This window comes from Stegodyphus dumicola, chromosome 8, assembly GCF_044657685.1.
Source record: "Stegodyphus dumicola isolate Sdum_Otavi_A_Nest chromosome 8, ASM4465768v1".
Taxonomy (NCBI): Eukaryota; Metazoa; Arthropoda; class Arachnida; order Araneae; family Eresidae; genus Stegodyphus; species Stegodyphus dumicola.
In genome coordinates, this window is record NC_140775.1 from 190,049,064 (window position 1) to 190,071,680 (window position 22,617).

The window sequence follows — 22,617 nt, forward strand, 5'->3', positions numbered from 1 at the left end:
GGACTACATAAGGTGTTTCTGCCGCCTTCGTAGCGTAACGATCAGCACGCTCGGCGCGTAGAGGTCTGGGGTTCATATCCCGGTGAGGGCATTGCTTATTTTTCATCTCTCTTGCTTCGAAATAACCTAATGTCTTTACAATGCTACCTCTTACATCCCGAAAATAAGCAATGGAAAGGCGGTAAATCAATTTAACCTTTCAAATATTTCAAAGCATTTGGCAGAAAACACAGTTTCTTCGAAGTAGCAGAAAATTAAACCAAAATGTTTTCTAATAGATTTTTAATACAATAGCAAAAGACAGATGAAAATTAAAACAAAGAAATTTTCTTTAAGACAACTGTCAAAAATGCATTCGTAAATAATTATCTGCATTTTAAGGACATATTTGAAATGTAGCAAACTTATTTGAAAATTTTAAGCACGGTTTGTATCTTTTGTTGCTTTAAACAGGTACAAATTCTTTTAATTAAAGAACAATTAGTTTATGAACTCTTTTGAATCCCCCCCCCCCCGTTTACAGCTATTATCTGTTAAAAGCGTTATGAGTTTTCTAAACTTATTAAAGCCTTTTTTTACAAAATATTAAAATATCTTAAAATACTTAAAAAAGAGCATTCGTATTAAAAATTAGAAGGAAAATATATTCTAATTAGACTTATCCCAACATAATAATTTTAAGATAGTCAGCGAATGTATTTCTACGAAATAATGTGTTAAAATCATTTTAAAATATCTGTCAAATTTAATTTCCTTTTTTGAAATTAAAAACCACAAAGGAGTTTCTGAAAAATTGAAAACATTTTTTTTACATCGAAATTTCTTGTTTTTTAAGTTGAAATAAAAACTCGCATTATGATGAAATTTAAGAAGGAAATGAAATTTCAATGACTTCCTGCTGTAAGTTACTCCCTAAAGTTCCGGATTTAGGTTCAAATTCTTTTCAGTTTTTTTTTTTTTTTTTTTTTTGAATATCTTTCTTGAACTCCTGCACAGAGTGTTGCTAAAATTCACTGGCAAAAGTGAAATTATTTATCTTATCCGATTCCTTTCTCTGAGAGAAAAAAAAATGAAAAATCCTAAATTTTGCTTTTATCTTATTTTTCTCCTTCACTGTTGTGAAAAGGCGTTTCCCAAAACAGAAGCGGATCTCCGTTTTTCTGACAGTCAACCAAGTGATTCATTTACCTGGTTGTCTTGAATTAAGCAGTGGCAGAATATAAGGTCAAATGGAGGTCACCGACCGATATCTGGTATTTTTGTTTTATTATTTTTGTTTAAAGACACGAAGCGGTTTCAAGCAAAAGTGGTGCAGTTCTGTTTTGCCATGCTGAATGATTTACTAAAGCAGCGCTGTCAAACTCGAGTTACATGTAAGCGCAATCTGAAAAAAGCTGACAGGGCAGAATTTTTTTTTAACAAAATGAAAGATTTTATTAGCAAAATAAAAAATATTTTAAATAAATTTTATATTTTGCCAGGTAAATATTTATCAAAATATGTAAAAACAATTATGATAATAATATAGCAAATGAAAAAAATTCAAATTTACATGAATTTTCTGTTTGATAACTAAAGTTTGGTACATGCAAGATAGTTTTTCTTTGTTACAGTTTGTTACTCAAACATACTGAAATCTAAATATGAAATTTTCAGATTGATATTTATTAAAAATAATTCTGATATGCTTATTTAATAATTAAATAGCTTACTTTACCAAAGCAGTGATATCAACCTTATGCTGAATGATTTATCAAAGCAATGATGTCAAACTCATGCTGAATGATTTCCCAAAGCAGTGATGTCAAACTCAAATTACATGTGAGCCAAGTGCACAATCTTGGTTGATAAAACAGATATATTTTTTTAACAAAATGAAAGATTTTATTAACCAAATAAAAATATTTTAAATAAACTTTACATTTCGCTAGGTAAATATTTATCAAATATGCAAAAACAATTGTAATAATAATATAGCAACGGGAAAAATTCAAATTTATATTGATTTTCTACCTGAAGTCTGGTACCTGCAAGATATTTTTGTTTGTTATTCAAATATGCTGAAAGCTAAATAATAAACTGTCAGAATGATATTTATTTAAATAATAATATTAAAATGTTTAATTAATCATTAAATAGCTTACTTTAATTTAAATTAAAAATAAGCAAATTATGAAAACTGTGTAAGTTTTTCAAGTGAGACAAAATTCGCAATAAATTAATTAAATTAAAAGCGTTCAATTAAAGGCATTCAATTAAAAATGGGCAATTATCAGTTTACAACTTTTAATTTTGCAGGAAATACAAAAGCAGAAACGGGAATGGAAATTTCCAAAATGCTTTAAAAATTATTTTGTATAGCATACGTGTGTATGTTACGTTTGAGGTTAATTAAATATATGCCTGAAATTCAATATTATACTAATTAATTAGTAATTTTCTATACCATGAATACATAAAAAATTATAACTGCATTTATGAATTAAATAATCCTTACATAAATCGTACGCATATATGTCCATTAATTAAAAGAATATCTAAATTTCAATATTATTATAACTAATCCGTAATTTTCTATATCATGAGTATGCAAAAATGTTTAATTACACTGTAGAGACATTAAGCCTTTTTTGAAGTAGATGGAATTAAAAATGTAGATGGATTAAATTTTATAATTGTTAGTTGCAATCCAACCAGAATAAAGATAAAAGATAAAGATGCGAATAAATGATTTAGCTAGGACTGATAACATAAAGTGCAAAATCGTACTTACATTAATGCAAAACTTAAACAACATGTTTCCAAACAAAAAAAATTTGATGTGTACACCAGATGACTTCCTTGTACGGAATATTAAATTATATTAATTTTTTCTTGAATTTCATTTAAACTTTATTGGATTGAATTAAATCTACTTCGTGGATAACGCATAAACCACAATAGAATAAATGCACTCTTTAAAATTCACTATATTTGTTTCCCATAGCGAGATTCTGGAGCTAGGTTCACTTAGCAGCGTTATTTATGTTATAACTCAGAATGCACAAAATTTATATCATTTGAAGAATTATCTAATCGTTGCCACATGTTCTCTTCAAATACTCTAATAAATCTAGAACGATGTATAAAAGAAATTAAGCAAACAAAAAAGAAGTTTTTCACAGACGATTTCTTATTTCTCATTCAATTAATTCAGTTCTCACTTCGCGACAAGGCAAAAATACACAAAAACACAAAATACCTATATTAAAAATTACGAAGGAAATCTTAAACATTAAGTATTTTTCCTCGAATAAATTCCAGAATGGATTAAACATGATTTAATTCGCAATAGTAAAAGAAGGCGTTATCTTTGTTGTTACGAAGCTTAGTTTCCCTAGATTGGCAACAAAGCCGCTTTTTTGCTAAGTTTAAAACGTAAACAAACATGTCCGCCATCGCAAAAATTTTAGGCTTAGCTGAACTTAAGCAACTTTTAAATTGTTGATAACTCCGCAAACATTGCAAGCAGATTTACTAAAGGCATAAAAACTTAACCGGAAGATAAGAACAACATAATTCAATCATTTTTAAAGCACAAAATGCACAATTTACAAACATATAAGAGTAAAAAAACTGAGATCACTGAGCCGGGTAACAGAGTGGATAAGTTTTAACTTTTCACTTATCACATCGATGGGTATTTTACTGTATTTTTTGCCATTTACCTGTTTCCAACGATTAGTATTTTACTGTGTTTTATATTCTACATTTTATTTCGCGTGTAGTCTAATTTTTCACCCTTCAATGTCATTGTTTTTTTTTTTTTTTTTTTTTTTTTTTTTTTTTTTTAAATACTGTGTTGAAATTTTTCTTGGAGCCACAGCTCCTGGTAACTTTTTGGCGAGCTAACTACAATTTATCTTCTTCTCATATAAATATATTTATATACGTGTGATGCGGCCGATAGCAACCAAAATACGAGGTGCACATCTACATGTTATAGAAGTCCCTACGTACAAAATTTCAACGTTCTGAGGCTACTCATTTTTGAGTTATGCGAGATACATACGTAGGTATGCACAGACGTCACGAAAAATTCTCTTCAGAATTCATTTAATATTAGTTTTACAATTTTTTTGGGGGGAAAAGAGTCCTCTATTCTGTTCTTACGTATAGATGTCACGCAAAAACATCGTTAAATTCCATTCGATAGCGTTCAAAGGAATATTTTCATTGAAATATGATGCTTGAAACTTTTCGCGATTACAATACTTCCTTTTTACTTCGTACAAGGAAGTAAAAATAGTCAAAACTGGGAATGTAGTAGAATCCAAGAAGAAATTCGCGATTAGTATTCTTTACCTGGAGATTTACTTTTACAATTCAGCTATGGTTAGAGATTTAGGTTAATATTCGGGGGGGATGTATGCATCCAAAAAGGGGAGAAATAATATTAATAAGTAACGTTTAGCTAAAAAGCTCGGCATGCAATTTTAATGAAATTTACATTAGAAAAGAAATCAAGAAACGCGTTTACAAAAGATGTTAGCAGTTTTTTCAGATAATTTTGCTTTCCTATAAAAAAATAGGCTATTTCGAAATTCTTTTTTAGTTGCAGCTATATTTTAGAATGTTTAATCTATCATCTGCTATTTGAGAATTTTGTTTGCATGCAAAATGGCGCTTTTAAGGAAGCAATAGACGGAAGGCTATTATTGTACTCTTTCCGAACAAGATTATTCGTATTTAGTTACTGAAAAATGCTGTGAAAGCCGTGATTTTTTAGTAATAATAGATAATATTAATAAGATAGATAATAATAGATAATATTAATAAGAAAGGAAAACAACGTCAAAGTTTGCTTCAAGGAGATCAGTTGTTCAGAATGCATATCCATGGAAAAAATGGAATGTTTCGAATGTTGCAACTTTAATGTTTAAAGAAAAATCTTCGAACTCGAAAGGCAGTTGCATAATCATAGAAATGTTCAGTGTCAGCTGCAGTGAGTAATGCTGATTTGCATCTTAAAAAGAAGAAAAAATGTAATGTGCATCGCTTATCTCCACGAGATATCTCCGACAGCAGAACGCGCTGCCGAATTCATCATGAGAAACAATTGTTTGAATAAAAATGGAAAAATGTTGTCACAATAGATGAATCTTGGATATACTTAAATGATCACAATAAAAGAGATCCATTTATTATTATCAAAGAGAAGAAAAAGATCTGAGAACATGGTTCAAAGTTTTTCAAAGAGATTTATGATTGTTGCTGGGTTTTATATATAACGACAAATGAAAATTAAAGAGAGTGCAGAAAACTGCTAAAATCAACCCCGTGTATTATCATGAATATATTTTATACCCAGTTTTCAAATATGAAATACCTTATCTTTACCCCACAATCAGTAGAACTAACCTCATCAAGACAAAACAAGCAGATGCAAGTCAAAAATCTACTGTTGATTTTCTGGAAAAAATGAAACAAGAAACGGGTATCAACGCCATATACTCTTCATTTATATCCATATTAAGTCTCCTGATATATCATCCACGTTTTTCTTGCAATTTTGGACATTTAAAAAGCGAATTCTCCAGACATAGACCTTCTTTGGACTTTAGAAAGCTGTTCAAGAAGAATGGGATAAAATACCTCTTCTACTACTAAACAAACCTTTATTGTCTTGGAAATTATGGTGCAGAAATATAGTGAAGAATAAGGATTATTAAGTAGAACATTTAAAACGCAAAAAGTTTGGGTAAAATATTTCTGTAAAAATAATGAAAAACCGTCTAAACATGTTCGAATAACCTTAATAATTTCATTATTTTAGATCCAGATTGCTATTTCACTGCATGATGCCTTTTTTTTATTGCACTGTAACGTAAACACTTAATGTGTTAAATAAATCGTTAAATTTTTTTTAAAAAAATATCATTCAGTATCACTTTATGAAACTTTGAGGAATTTTTTTTTCTGTAATCCAGAAGTCCAGAAAAGCTTATGCAGACTCAATAGAATTGTCGAAGCAGGAAACATGAAAAATGTGTAATGCCCTAGCTGTGATTTGAGCTCCAACCGTGCTTTTAGCTATACCACAAAGGCATGCTGGAATAAGGAGGAAAAATACATTACATTCTCCCCCACATAAAAATCAAGGGAAAAAGCGGAGCTTAACCTGGAAATTATAGTGATGATGAATTTTTATTTACCATATGTTAGTTCTCGGCTACAAAGCAATTTTAGATATTTTTCATGCCAGGAAGCTTGCAAATGAGCAAATCTCACGTCGAGATTTGAATTTCACATCTCTCGATTGACCTGCCTGACGTGCTTCGAATTACACCACCAAAGTAAGAAAGGACAAACTACTTCACACTTAGAGTAAATTAAAGTTAAACATTCTAGTTTTAGAGTTTGTAGCAGAATACCTCTGCAGCGTATTTTTGCGAAGTTCTGACGAAAGGTAGCACAAAATTTATTTAAATATAAAACTTGCAGAGACATTAGGTTTTTTCGATAACCTAATGTCTCTAAGATAAAAAGATAAAAAAGGAGAGATAAAAAGATAAAAAGATATAAAAGGAGCAATGATCTAAGATAAAAAAGGAGCAATGATTTCGCCGGGACACGAACCACGGATCTCTCGAATACGCGTCGAGCGTGCTGAGCACTACACTATGAAGGCATGCTAAGAAGGTCTTAGAAATACCTTATATACTCCCTCTTTTAAGGGCGACAGGGAATTAGGGGACCTAGTCGCCAAAGCCTGGTGGTGGAGAATCATCATCCAACACCATTTTTAGTTCGGGCGCCACTGTAAAGACATTAGGTATTTTTTGAAAGCAGGAGAGAGGAAAAATGAGCAATGCCGTCGCCGGGACTCAAACCACGGACCTCTCGAATACGCGCCGAGGGTGCTGACAATTACACTACTAAGGCATGCTAAGAAGGCGGGAGACATACCTTATAAACTAATTTAGCAGTTGTCATAAAAGTAACAGAAAGTTAAAAATAACAGGAAACAGAAACGAATTTTGCTGATTTATTGGCATATGTTATTATAAATCTTAGGAAATTCCAAAAAATTTGTAAAAACAAATTGCAGAAATTTGCGTTTTGTTAGATGAATACTTACCTCACTTAAAAATATTATTCATAGATCTTGACTTAAGTCACATTGTTCCTGAAAGTATCCAAAAAAAAAAATGCCACTAACTAACCTGCATAAATAAATAACGCAATTAAAAAAAAGTACTTTCTGCAAGCCGAAAGAACAAAAATATAAAAAGTAAAATAAATTAAGGATGCGTCCCGAAAACCAGCAAACGAACGGAACTCGTGGAATTCTCACCAAATGAGTGATCATTTCGAAGCAAACGCCCGTTTTAAGAGGTGATATTCTCTTAATCGCGATCGGATGCTAGGTTACCAAGATCGTCATCTGGAGGTAAGATTTTCTTTATGAAATTGAAGTTTGTTTATTTTAGTCTTCCTTCTCTTACGAGACTAATAAGTATATATTAATTGCTTACTTGCTAGTGTTTCCAGTGAGGAATATTAATTAAAATATTGCTAATTTTAAGTCCAAAAAAGCTAGAAATATCCACTTTTGAATGACGTAATCCTATTGCGAATATGGGCATCTGGAAGCCCAAATTTTAAATTTAGAATTTGTTTTATTATCGATTTATATTTTGTAGCACTTCAACGAATTTCTGATTAACAAACTCAAGGATTTTCAAAGCGAGCATTGGCAACGTTGTACAGAAAACGCATTTTTATCTCCAACGCGCGAGACTCTGTATCGGAAATTCTAAAGATATGCTCAATTGAAAACTATTTTGCGATATTGCTCTTGAACTTAATTTTATGGTTTACTTGCGAAGAACGTGATATTTAATAAATAAAGGTAACGCACAAAATATTAAAAAACGCCCCTTTGGAAGTAATTTTAAAATCTGAAACCTTTCAGATTTTTTTTTCATTCTTTTATTTTTTCTTTACTGTACTTTTCCATTCCTTTTCTACCTAATATAAACTACTGTTACATTTTGTATTGTTTTTATACCTTAATATTGCACCCAGCAATTTTATAAGTTGAATGTATTTGAATTATATCAGTTAAGTATGTTACAAGAAGCAGATTTGAATATCACGCAGTGCATTAACAGCTAGTGTATTAATCTCTAAGAGATAGCTTAAAATTGAAAAAAAAAAAGTAAAAGATCTTACACTTTGGCGAATAACAGCACTATTGAGAATTGGCTCTTTGCGCGGCCGCGTGGAAGATGCGGAATTACATTTGGTGTGATGGTAACACCTGTCACCCCAAAGTCATTTTTCTCGTCCATGCATGGTAGCGCAGCGTAACGCAATGGACAAAAATTTTGGAAAACTCCGATGAATGCATTTTAACGCCATTATAGACTTTAGTTATAATGACAGTATTGTCGTATTTTTTAAAAATATTTTCTTTATTTTAGTTACTACAAGAGTAGAGGTGATTTTTAAAACCAGTCTGTTTCAACGATAATAATGTATTATCAAGCACGTTCAGGTATAAATAATATATTATTTACGATAAATGGCAAATAATATATTATTTATCATTTATTGTAAATCGACAGTTGTAGATGATGTCATAGTATATGGGATTTATTTTTATTCCCAGCAGTCTGCAGATTAACTGTAAGCAATTCGCAATATCTAAATATTAAAAAAGGAAAACTTTTTATGTCAAAATTACGAGCAATCGGATTAATTTAGAATAAATTATTCAAACATAAAATAAGTAAGGAGTTAAAATAATAATTAATGCAGAAAAGAATAACTTTTTTTTTTTTTTTTTTTTTTTTTTTTTTTTCTGATTGATATATTCTGAATAAAATCTCTCACAGTTTCGACTGACTTGAAATTTTCTGTTTTTGTTTTACTTTGCGGTAGTTAATTTTTAACGTTTTTTAGCAGTTCTGGTTTGTTTTCGGCTCGAAATTGGCTCAATATTTCGGCTCAATATTTGCTTAGAGCATTCTTTTGATTTACCCAATGATTATTATAGTTTCATACTCGAGAATTCTTTCTATAAATATTTTAAAATGTTTATAATTTTTATTTTAGAGTCACATCAGGGTACGTTATATCTTGATTAATATAATCACAATTTTTTTTACTTTGTTGATTTTTTTAAGCATTTTGATTATTTTTATTTTAATTAAATTATTAATAGGTATTTTCTATCAATTTTTCTTTTGAAATGGCTCCAATATTAACACTAATCTAGATCAGGCTACGACAAACTTCTTTGCCTGTGCGTCGAAATCAACTAAAATGAGTCATTAAGAAGACATTTTGGAAGCTTTTTGGTGAATAATAAGGTAAATTTTATTGAGAAAATAATTACAGTACGCTTTAAATTTCAAACCTAAAAATTATAATTCTAATCATCATAAAAAAAAACTTAACTGAATGAACTTTATTTTTCTCTTCTATATCAATGTCTCTCCTGATGATGAACTTGTGACATCAACTTAGTCAAGTAGTTTGGCTTATAGTTAGTCGTCTTGAGACGAATGCAAGTATCTGAAATTTACACACTTAAATTGCTATTGCTTTTACTTAAAATAAATTTCCTGTGTGAAAATATTTGCTCACATTTTTATAAATTGAACTGTATGAGGACAAAATATCAAAGCTTTTTTTTTTTTTTTTTTTTTTTTTTTTTGCTACTGAATTTATTTTTGGACTACTGAACAAGTGCTACAACTGACAGTGAACAATGATATTGGAGTTGCCAAGATATTTGTCAAGAAATTACGGATAGGCGTTGTCAAACTTATGGGTTTCTCCTAGAAAATATGTTACAATTTTTATTTTTTTAAAAACAAATATTTTGAAATATATAATTTTGAATTGTTGATATAATTTCATTTTTATTTTTTACTTTTAATCATTTTCTTTAATTTTGGATTTTTACTTTTATAACCTATATACCCTTAATCCATATACCTTTTTAAATATTTGATTGAGAAAAATTAGTTAATTACACAATTTTAGGTAATAAGAATTTAAAAGAAAATGAAGATTCACAGCGGAGAGGCAATATTCTTCTTGCTGTTGATGTTTTGTGTCTTGGAGTGTGTTTGGTGTCATGCCCGCTTGATGGAGCCACCATCGAGATCGAGCATGTGGAGATTCGGCTATGGAACGCCAAAAAATTACGACGATGATGGTTTATACTGCGGCGGAATCAAGGTAAGATCAACACTTGATATTTCATTCTAAAGTCTCAAAGCCTGACTTACCCTCTACATACGCCTCCGTTTCTAAGGGAAATTTAAATTTTTACCTGGTGAGGGGCGAGCATGGGATTTATTTTCGTGAAGAATTTCGATGTCTACTTATCCTGTCTCATTTAATGTTTTATAAAATTAACTATAGATCATGTAAAGTTACGAGTATTACTAAAACATGTGGCACTGAAAAGGAAATTCAATAAAAGAAATCACTTTAAAATCATATATAGTAATGCCCTAGCTACGCATTTTTATTTATTAATTTTTTTTAAAAATTGCTGTTGTCAGGTATTTTTAAAAATCTTATTTTTATCAAAAAGAAAAATGTGCAGGTTTCAAAATACGTTTTGTTGAAATGCCTGTTTTTTTTTTTTCCCTCAGAATTATATTACTTTGTTATCTCGGAATTTAGCATGTTTTTGAATGCAATATCATTAATGATAGCATAATTACACTGGTAATTAACTGGTAATTCTACTGGCTGGGCTAAAATGAGAATTCGGGCGGTTTTATTATTTTTTAAACTTTTTATTTAAGCAGGTGGTCTGGTGTATTTAATTATGGCAAAGCACACTAGGGCTATCTGCCTAAGAGGAGGGACGCTTTTCGTGGAGGACTTTCTAAGGGAAACTGGCTCGTATACACGTTACACATGGGGAAAAACCACGAAAACGCCCATGCAGCCAGCCTGTTCGCGGGATTCGAACCTCGGACCTAACTACCAGTGTTCAGCGACTTTACCGCTAAGCCGCTGGTGGGCTATTTAAGCAGGAATGTGAATTTTTGTTATATTATTTCGAAAATTGGTTTTGAAAAGTTTGTTTTATCGTTAGAAATTATGTCTAAATTTAGGTTATTTTGCTACCTATGCAACAGACAAGTATAAATATGATTTTTTTAAATACATTTACATTTTTTTTAATTGTTGTAAATTTTTGTTTACATGTAATTCAAGCCACCAAAATGGAAAAGATATCTTCAATATTATTTCTTATATCTTAGTACGCATGTCTATCATTAATGCAAACTGTTTTCTTTAAATGAGAACATGACTTTATTTTTATTCTCACTGGTTTTTAAATAATAAGATAAAGCTTGCTGAGAGATGTTAAATTTTAATTTGGTGATGGTGAGAGTTTTGGCTTTAGTGCGAAACTTGATTCTTTACCAAAAGAGAATGTGTGCATTAATGGGTAAAGATCAACATTAATGGGTGCTTTCCTTGAGCTCAACAGAGCCAAAAAACAAACAGGATGTGTCAAACTATGCCATATGAGGAATAAACGTTATGTGAAGAAGATGGGAGGATGGATAACTGTCCACTAACTTGATTGTCTGTCGTCAGACACTTGGCTGCAACAACGCCATACGATACTTCATAGAAATGCTGTCTGGAACATTAAACTTGATTCCTGTTTGCTGTATAATCTTGGACAGATCCTTTCCGTGTCAGGCCACTTTTCCATATAAAGTGCTCCACAAAATATGCCTATTTGGTTGGTAGCCTTCTTGTGTTTTCCTAAAATCGACTAAATAAGCTGCCCAAATGGGAGAGTGGTTAATGAACTGATTGTCGTACTGAAGGGGGCGGGCTCAAATCCTGGATGTTTATAAATGTATAATGTCTATGAGCTAAGAGGGCAGTTTAAATATGCAGTGAAACGAAAGACCTCAAGAGAGGCTGTGGTAGGAGAGGAGGAGTGGAAAACCCTCGGACCTCTGGGGTGCTCTACATCAAGATCGGAACTCAACAAAGTCTTTTATAGTCACCTGTATTGTGCTCAAGGCTCTTGTCAACGACAGGAGCAATCTATCGAACCCCTTGCCATGATGAACCCCATGCCTTGCACCCCTTGCCATGATGAATTGCGTGAGCTTGTTTGGATGTGTCACCATCAGACAAGTGAGATAATTCACAACAGCAGCAACAACAACCAAATAAATGCAGCGTAATTCAATATCTTTAAATTATTCCATTTCAGACGCAGTGGAAGCAAAATGGTGGCAAGTGCGGAGTTTGTGGAGACCCATGGCATATACCATCGCCTCGACCAAACGAAATAGGCGGAAAATATGGACATGGAATTATTGTTAGGAGTTACAAAACCGCTCAGGTATGTATAAATTTTAATGTTAATGCGCATATTTTTATCACTTTGCTGGATTATTTCTACGACCTTTGTTCAAGAAAACTTCACTGAACTTCATGATGAACATCTGAACAATGCAAATTGCATAAACATGCTTTACAAGTTTATTGTGAGAAAACGCATTTATTTTTAAATTATAAAATGATTCAGTGAATAAGCACTCTGTAAGATGACGATTTCAGATGACATTAGTCTTCTGAAAATATATATATATATATATGTAATAATAAAATTCCATAGTCAAGAATACACTTAAAATTCTAACTGTATGTTCTTTTCATTTTTAATGGCGACGTTCTCTTACTTGAAAGTACGTGGAATTAAATTCACAGCCCCGTAGTCAAGTTGTCTTTCCCGCCTTTTCTACACTTACAGTTATAGAATGTTCTGGAAATATTTAAAGCGAACTGGATTGGCTGACGAGGCTGACGTCATTTCTTGGAAGCTCCGCCTTTCCAGAGGCTATAAAAGGACTCGCGAAAGAATATCGGCGGCTTTTTCTTAAATGTCACGATGCAGTAAACTTCATACAAAAAGTTATTAGTAATTATTTTTATTTGCTCCGGATATCTGATTTTGTAACTGCTATTTCTCCTGAATAATAATAAATGGATCCTGTTTTTTAAACTTATCGTCTGATAATTTAAGCTACGACTACATTTTATGATTCTTCACCAATCTTTTATTCTGGACAAAAGCTGGTACATCACATATATATATAATATTAGACAGGCGATTTTTAAATACTTATGCTTATTTATGTTCTCCAAAATACTGATCACAGCTGGTCGTCTTAGGGAGGTAGCCATCATGAGTTTGACCACCATCATCACCACCAAGATTTGGCGACTGAATTCCTCAATCCCTAGTCGCCTTTTAACACTTTCCGGCACGCTACCTTTTAAAGTTGGAATTTTGATTTAAAAAAAGGTAGGCAGTCTAATTAGAGCACACAAGTAAAATTTTGTGAAAACTTATCGTTTAATTCTGTGGGTGTGCCCACTGGGCACACTGATTGAATAGAGCTTCGAAAAGAGTGCTGAAACGAGCATTGTTGTCAATGAACTGACCGACGAAATGCGAAGAAACAAAGAATACAGAATCTCAGTTGTCCTAGATGATCGGTGAGCCCGGTCTGGTCACGCCTATGGTTTGCCGTTTGATTTTAGGCAAGATTTCATGGTAAAAATTTAAAACTAATATAGAATAAGGAGATTAGCATACAGCCAAAAAAATAACATAGAAATTTATTTTCAAACATTTTTACCCTAAAAAAAATCTGGAAGATTTCTTTGAAAAATGAGTGTCTTAAAAAACTAAACATGGCTAAAATATATGGACTGGTTTGTGTTGAGCTGCCATCTACTATAAATGAAGAAGGTTCAGAGTAACCTATAGTAGCCTATAAATCGTTTTTCATTAAATTTTTCTGTGCGCAGAGAAGGAAATTTTTAGGTGTGTCCAGGCCGGACACACTGTGCCGCAAAGGATTAAAAGGGGAAGTATATAAGGTATTTTCTACGTCCTTATAGCATGCCTTTGGTGTGTAACGGTTGCACACCCTGCGCGTATTCGAAGGGTCCAGGTTTGAGTCTCTGGAAGGGCATTGCACATTTCCCCCCCTCCTGCTTCAAGAAAAGGCCTCATGACTCTACAGTGTAATTAAACATTTCTGTATATTCACGATGTGGAATGCCTTCCAGCATGTCGTCATGCTGGAACGGTAGCAGCGCGTATTCCCGGAGAGGGCATTACTCATTTTTCAAGTCTTCTGTTTCCCCCCGAAAAAAAAAAAAAAAAAAAAATCCGAATGACTTTAAAGTGTTCATATGCATTCATTTCTTAGGAACATATGGAAAGCAGCTACAGACCCCGAATTTAAATATCTACCTGTAAGAGAATCGGAGAATACAGAGGCTGTTCACACATTTTTTAGACGAAGTATATTGTATTCACAAAACGAAATTACATAAAATTCTTCTGTTTAAATGTTCTACTTGACATCCCTTATTCTGAACTATCTTTCGACACCGCAATTTCCAGGATAATAATGCCTTTTGAAGTGGGAGAAGAGGTATTCTATCCCATTCCTCCCGAACAGCTTTCCAGAGTCCTGTTAGGGTTTGGGGACAACGTTTGGATAATGCAATTTTTAAAAGTCCGAAAGCACAAAAATCCATAGGTGACACATCGGGAGATTGAGTAGGGATATCAGTGAAGGGTATGGTCTTGATACTAGGTTCTTGTTCCATTTCTTTTAGGAAATTTACAGTGGATTTTGATGTGTGACTGCTATCTTTGTTCTGATGGAGTCTCACAGATGGATGGCACTGTGGGTAAAGCGATGGTATTTCATTCAGAAAAATTGGCGACAAAATATGTTCCTGATAGTATTTGGAGTTAATCTTGACATTTTTTTCACTCTTTATTTTTAACTTGCCATTATAAGAAAAACCAGCAACAATCATGAATCCCTTAGAAAAACTTTCTTTCGATTCTTTGAACCATGTACTTAATTTTTTTCTCCCCTTTTATGATAATAAATGGCTCTTTTTTTGTTACAATCATTTAAATATACCCATGCTTCATCTATTGTGACAATTGTTTTCCATTTTTCTTTGGATAAGTGTTTCTCATATAGAATTCTGCAGCGTGTCCTGCGTTGAGCGATATGCTTTGGAAGAAGACGAGGCACATTGCGTTTTTTCGCTTTCTTAAAATTTAAATCAACGTTTGTCATTTTGTTTACAGTGACACAGAGCATTTTAATGATTTTGCAACTGTCCTTTGACTAGGGGGATTTTCTTTTAACACTAAACAACGTACCTTTGCAATAGTCGAAGATGTCCGTTTTTTCCTTGGGTACTTGTTTGGAATTTTTGTCCCACTTGAGGCTCCAATTTGAAGTTTTTTTCCTTTCGCGTTGATGATACTACCTATCGACGCTTTAGATATCACAAAACTATGACTCTCACCAAAAAAATAACGTTTTTATAACTCCGTTTTGGATAACGGAGTATGCATATTTCTCTTCGGAAAGAGCGTAAATGTAGCCTTCGAACCACTGCTTTGTTAAATTCGCCATTTGGAATAAAAACAAAACTTTCAAGCCACAGACGATAATTTTGACTTTTAGAAACATAGTACAATTGCAATTTGTTCTTTTGCAGCAAACGAGTTTTTATTACCGCTTACCAAAATCGTCTAAAAAATGTGCGAACAGCCTCTGTAAAGTTTCTCAGAAACACCAAATTAACTAGTACATATATAGAAATGTTCTGCAGATTTTTATCGGGAGGAAAATAAAAAATATAATACGCTATTATTTTCAACCATGTACTGAACTAACATTCATAAAAAACTAATGTTTACATGGTTTTATTTATCGATTTTATTATTGATTAATCGAATTTAATATCTTTGTTCGAAACGACATCTTTTCATGAATCGAATTAATATTTAAAAAAAATATCTTATTTTAAAACATGTAATAAATTAATGCTTAATAATTTATTTATAAACGGTTATCATACGTCTGGTAGTCATGTTTCGTAACCGTTATTAATAATTTCAATTAATATCTTTATTATCAATTAAATTTATAGTATAAATGATATTCTATGAAAATGGCTGTATGCTTCATTTCCTTAAAATTTCTATCCTAGACATGTAACTGCTATTGCATTCCTAAAATAAAGCACAGCATTTCATGAAAACAGTGTTGTGTTAGCGTTATACGTAGAAAGACCATACAAAATTGAAATAAGTTTTTTCTGTAGAGCAATTGTTGTTAGAAAACTATCAAGTTTATTTTAATACATAAAAAAAAAGGGAATTTACATAGATAATGGGGAACAAGTTGAGCAGTTTTGCCTTTTATCGAAGTAATTCAAGAATTTGAGAAGTAGTTTAGAGAACAGCCATGAAATAAAAGTTGAGTTAGTTTGAAAATAGCGACATTTGGCATCCATTGCTTGCATGTTAGCGCTTTCAACTGGCACAGTCAAATGCAAATTCTTAGAGAAATTCATCTAAGTCTGCTAAGTTACAGATTCAATAGGTTTTTTTTTTAGACCAAAGGGGCAATTTGCCCAAAAGATCTATTAATTCAGTTTTGGCATTTTGTATCGGTTCACTTTTCGAATTGTTGCCACCAAATATATTTAAAGAATGATGATTATATTTAAAGAATGAAGAATCTGCATAAATGCATGTATGTTTCCCGCACTGCGAAAAAAAACTACGGTAACTAGAGACATCAAATTTTGAATAACGTAGTCCTCCATTCCAATATAGGCATCTGGAAGCCCGAATTCGGAATTTGTTTTGTTACCTGTTTCATATTTTGCCAAACATTAAAGAATTTTTCATTAACAAACTCTACGATTTCAAATCGAGCAATGGCAACAATGTACCAAAAAAAATCATTTTTATCTCCAGCAAAACTTTAACAAATATTTAATTAACACGCTCAACGATTTCAAAGCGAGCAGGGGCATCTCCAGCGCTCGAGACTGTCTATCGGAAATTCTAAAGATATGCTGTTTTTAAATACTTCTAGCCCGAATGTTCTTGAAATATGTATGTGTGTGTAATATAAAATCTAAATAAAATTATCTAATGTGTGTAATATGAAATCTGAATGCTTTCCTCCCCCCAAATCGAGATCTTATTTACAGCTTCTTCTTCATAAAATCATATTAGAGAATAATACGTCCCTAACGGATTTTAGCAAAGCAGTTCAAAAAAGCTAATTTTGTGTTAAAATTAATCAATTCTTTTAAAGTTAATTAAGCTAATTAATTAAAAAATCTTTTTATGTTGAGTTATCCGTATAATATGTGATAATATTTCTATCTAGGTAATACCAGTTGTTGTTGACATAACAGCAAATCACAGGGGCTTCTTTGAATTTCGAGTCTGCCCTAGCAAACATGAGATGAAAGAAGTTACTCAAGACTGCCTAGACAGATACATCTTAAAAATTCGAAACAAAACAAGTACTAGATATTACGTCCAAAAACATGGAAAATCCAGAGTTATACTCGAGGTGCAACTTCCCAGAAGCCTAACTTGCAAACACTGCGTTTTTCAGTGGACATATATAGCAGGTAAGTTAAGAGGTTAAAAATTATAAATACACTGGTGACGTAACGAACACAATACACTCTGCCATGGCGTTTATTGCTTGAATCTTTCGGTTATCCAGGACGCTATTTACCATAAGTTATTACGATAATAATTTTAATACTTGAGTTCCATCCAAAATTATAAATCAATTTTAGTGGCTATTAAAAACATCAATAACGTTGAAAATAACTAGTCTATTATTTATGAGCTGTAAAATATTTATTTACCAGTTCATTAGTTACTAGTTTATTAGTTATAAAAATATTAATTTATAAAATTACTAGTTTATTAATTATAATAATACTGGTTTATAAAATTACTAGTTTATTAGTTATAAAAATATTCATTTACTAAGTTATTAGTTACTATTTTTACTAGTTTATTAGTTATAAAAATACTTACTCAGTAATTTATTAGTTACTAGCTTATTAGATACAAAACACTTGAAGCAAGTCCAAATCGCTTTAAATAGCTCTTAAATTGCTATTATCACTCAAAAATTGAGTTACTTTGGAATCTGTTGAAATTTGAACAACTTTTATTCTGTGAAACATTTTAAGAAAAAAACTTCTGGTTCATTGTGAACCTCTGTATTTATTTTTAGCTTAATATTAGTGTATTAACTATAAAAATGTCGGTATCCGGACATAATCCCGACAGCCGAAATCCCGACAAGCCAAAATCCCGACAGGGTCGAAGTCCCGACTAGCCAAAATCCCGACAGGGTCGAAATCCCGATTGTTCTATATCCCGACAGGGTCAACATACCGACACGGGCGAAATCCCAAAAAGGCCAAATAACCCCTTAACATACTTACACAGCCGCAATTAGTATATGCTTTGATGACTAGCAAATCTGAAGAAAATTACAAAAGATTATTTAGGTATTATAACAGCTATAAATGCTCCGCGCACTCAAAATGCTGTCGAGGATTGGCACAGAAGATGGGAGACCTTAATTGGACGGGCCATGTTGGCGTTTATAACATCATAGAAGGATTTCAAAAAGAACAGGAGCATGTGGAATACCAAGTTGAATGCATTCTTCGCGAAGAACAACAACCAAAACGTAGGAAGATAGATGATGACAGAGAAAGGAGAATTATGACTGTTGTGGACGATCGTGATAATCGACCTGTGATGGAATATCTTCGTGCTATCGCTCGCAATGTGTCACTGTAAATATGTCGTTTGCATGTGTAAGTGATGTTTTCTTTTTCTTAATAAAAAGAATTTTATAAATCTTCATTTCAAATTTTAACGGTCATTTCAATTTGTTAAAAATTATTTTAAGTAATGACATAATTTTTATGATTTTTTGATTTAAACTTTTAATTAGTAATATGTAATAGTTAGTTAAAAATTGTATTTTATTAAGCTAAATTGAGTGTTTGTATTTAGATATTAACTTGTCGGGATTTTGGACAGTCGGGATTTCGACCCTGTCGGGATTCTGCCCTGTCGAGATTTTGACCCTGTCGGGATTTCGACCGTGTCGGGACTTTGGGTTGTCGGGATTTCGGCCCTGTTGGGGTTTTGGACAGTCGGGATTCTGGCTTGTCGGGATTTCGGCTGTCGGGATTATGACCCAGACCCAAAAATATCTATTTATAAAATCACTAATTTATTAGTTATAAAAATATTTATTTACTAGTTCTTTAGTTACTATTTTTACTAGTTTATTACTATTCATTAGTTTTAAAAATATTTACTCACTAGTTTAGTTAATAGTTTTACTAGTTTATTATTAGTATATTAGTTATAAAAATATTTATTTATAAAGTTACTAGTTTATTAGCTATAGAACTATTATTTATTTATAAAATTTATTATATACTAGTTTATTAGTTACGATTTTTACTAGTTTATTAGTTATAAAAATATTTACTCACTAGTTTATCAGTTACTAGTTTTACTAGTTTATTATCTTAGGGTGTTTTTATAAAAATATTAATTAATAAAATTACTAGGTTACTAGTTAGAAAAATATTTATTTATAAAATTACTAATTTATTAGTTATAAAAATATTTATTTACTAGTTTATTAGTTGCTATTTTTACTAGTTTATTAGCTATAAAAATATTTACTCACTGGTTTATTAGTTACTAGTTTATTATATTAGGTTATTTTTATAAAAATATTTATTTATAAAATTACTAGTTTATTAGTTATAAAACTACTTATTTATAGTCTATGTGAAATTAAAATTGTCTGTTTCAATTTGAGTTTAGTCTTCCCAGTCTTATACTGTAGGAGGTAGATTCAGCTGTTCTTTAATGTCATATATCTGTCTGGTTTTTTGAAAGGTTCAGATTTCAGAAAGTTGTTTTAAGTGGTCTTCTTCTTTCTTGCTCCTGAAGTGATGCATGGCATCGTCAAGGAGAAAATCCCCCATTCTTTTCATTTCAACGTATTTGGATGAAGCTGCCTTTCTGTGACCTAGAATTCTTCCAATTATGGTTAAGTAGACAAGAAGTTCTGAATGAGAATTTCCGTTTCTTCGCAAGGTCCTTGACACTTGAGATTAGCATGGACACTCTGCATTCTTCTCTTCGGTAGTAGAAAAAAATTCTCTCTGGCCCTTCTTATAATCTCCGTGGCTGGACTCCCGGTGAAGGCGGTTGCATATTTTTCTTCTTTCCTGCTTCCAATAATTATCTAATGTCTCTACAAATTAATTAGCAAAACCCATCTGCTGCGTTTCTTACAAGTTTCTAATAAGTGTTTTTAAATTTTTCGTCTGGATTTTACTGACCAAAGAGAAGTGATAATAAGCCTAAGTTATTTCCTTTCTCTGAGAGAATTTCTTTAATTGAAGTAATTATGAAATTTATACTCTGGAAAGCCTTTATGTAGAACGAAAACTAACCTCTGCCGATTTCAAATTTTAGGTAACAATTGGGGTAAATGCAAGGATGGATCCCATGCTCTGGGTTGTGGTCCACAAGAAACATTTAAGGCCTGCGCCGATATATCTATTGGAGAAAAGTCATCAATTCTCGCCCAGCCCATCAATACAACACTCTTTCAAAATACGGTGAAAGATAAAAAGAAATTCCCTGTCTTCACACCCTTTGTCATCCGTGGAACAACATTTGAAGAAGCTTTGGAGAACATCAAGAAAAACCCAAAGCTTAGATGGATGCTGAAACCAAAGAAGTCAGATTCTTAAGTCGTCTTCACAAATGATTCAAATTAAGGTCGAGAAAGGGTGAAAGATTTAAGAAATTTTTCAACCAAATCAAACTCACAACAGTGACTTTCGAACTCTACATGCATCATTTTTACCAAATGAAATTCTAACTCATTGTGTGAAATGAAGCGAAGCGAATGGGGGGGGAGGTGAGAAATGATTTTGAAGTTGAACACTATTTCGTAAAGGCATCTTTTACAATGCTAAAGAGATGTTATATATTGTATTTCATAATGAGCTTGTTAATATCATTACTACGCAGAAAGTCATCTTATTTATTTTCTATAAAAGTGTGTATCTTTATGTAAAAATAAACATTTTTGTTCCGCTCGGTTGCTTTGTAATTCATTCATGTAAAGAAACTGTAAAATTTGAGAACAGAATTTCAAAAGCGAAATATTGCTCTTAAAAATATAATATTTTAAAAACGAAAAGCTTGCGTTAAGAGAAATGATGGCATCACATTAATTAATTTAAGAACTGTTAATTTTATACTTATTTCACCAACTTACATGCAGCCAGCTAATATGACTGCATTAGATTCCGAGGGGATAGGATTTCTCACCCCTTTTCTGAGAGACCTGATACGGAGATTTTATAACAGAATGAGCTTTTCTTCAGTTTGTTTTGTCACTTTAACCATACGGCGTTTTCCTGACGGTTCTTCTACTTGTTGTTTATCTGTTAGTTCATCTACTGTCTACTTTATTTAAAAGAAAAGAGCTTTACTTTAGCGATGATAGCTACATTATAACATAAAGGCGCGGTATTATATATAATATATATACCTTTGCGGATGAGGTTCAATTTCCTTTGCAAAATTAATTTTTTGTTTACTTGTCTAATTGCTTCGTGTGTTGTGGTACTTGGGATATATCCTTACACATGAATCAATTTTTAACCCTTTCCGGCAGGCTACCTTTTAAAGTAGAATTTTTTATTTAAAAAAAGGTAGGCAGTTTAATTAGGCCTAGAGGAGTACACGAGTAAAATTTTCTGAAGATAGCACTTATCGTTTTAATTCTGTGGGTGTGCCCAAAGTGGCACAGTGATTGAATAGAGCTTTGTAAAGAGTGCTGAAACGAGCATTGTTGTCAATGAACTGACCGATGAGATGCGGAGAAGCAAAGAATACAGACTGTCAGTTGTCCTAGATGATCGGTGAGTCCGGTCTGGGATCACCTAGGGTTCGCCGTTTGATTTTAGACAAGATTTCAAGGTAAAAATTTAAAACTAATATAGAACAAGGAGATTAGCATACAGCCAAAAAAATAACATAGAAATTTCTTTTCAAACAATTCCTTTTATACCCTAAAAAAGCTGGAAGATTTCTTTGAAAAATGAGTGTCTTAAAAACCTAAACATGGCTAAAATATATGAACTGATTTGTGTTGAGATGCCATCTAATATAAATAAGGAAATTTCAGAGTAACCTATAGTAACCTATAAATCCTTTTTCACTCAATTTTTCTATGCATACAGGAGGAACTTTTTAGGTGTGTCCAGACCGGACACACTGTGCCGCAAAAGGTTAAACCTGAAATGGTGTTTGAATCACATAAGCTATGATCAAGAACTCAATAAATTAGTTTCTTGAAACAACAATGAGGCAAGCTCGGAAGGAATTTTCTTCTTTCGCAGCACGTGCCTCCGTAGAGTAAATTGGAAGTGCGTTAGGCTAGCAAGCGGAAGGTCCGATGTTCGAATCTCGACTAGGGCTATATCTACTGTGGTGGTCAAATAAAATGTGGGGAACCATAATTCGGTGTAACTTGAATTTGGCGACTTTTTTACCCTCCCCACTGCCTCTTAAAATGATAAGGTAATTTCTCATTAACTACACCTTCATGATGTAATTGAAAGCCC

At 32.1% G+C, this 22,617-nt stretch overlaps 1 protein-coding gene across 1 annotated transcript; it reads left to right on the forward strand.

The window, feature by feature from the left end:
* The first annotated feature begins 7,325 nt into the window (after positions 1-7,325).
* On the forward strand, positions 7,326-21,080 carry LOC118190846 (uncharacterized). Its single transcript, XM_035361624.2, has 5 exons — positions 7,326-7,432; positions 10,039-10,236; positions 12,260-12,391; positions 17,289-17,538; positions 20,450-21,080. The coding sequence occupies exons 2-5, from the start codon at positions 10,060-10,062 to the stop codon at positions 20,728-20,730; spliced, it is 840 nt and encodes a 279-aa protein (XP_035217515.1). The 5' UTR covers positions 7,326-7,432; positions 10,039-10,059; the 3' UTR covers positions 20,731-21,080.
* The last annotated feature ends 1,537 nt before the right edge of the window (positions 21,081-22,617 follow it).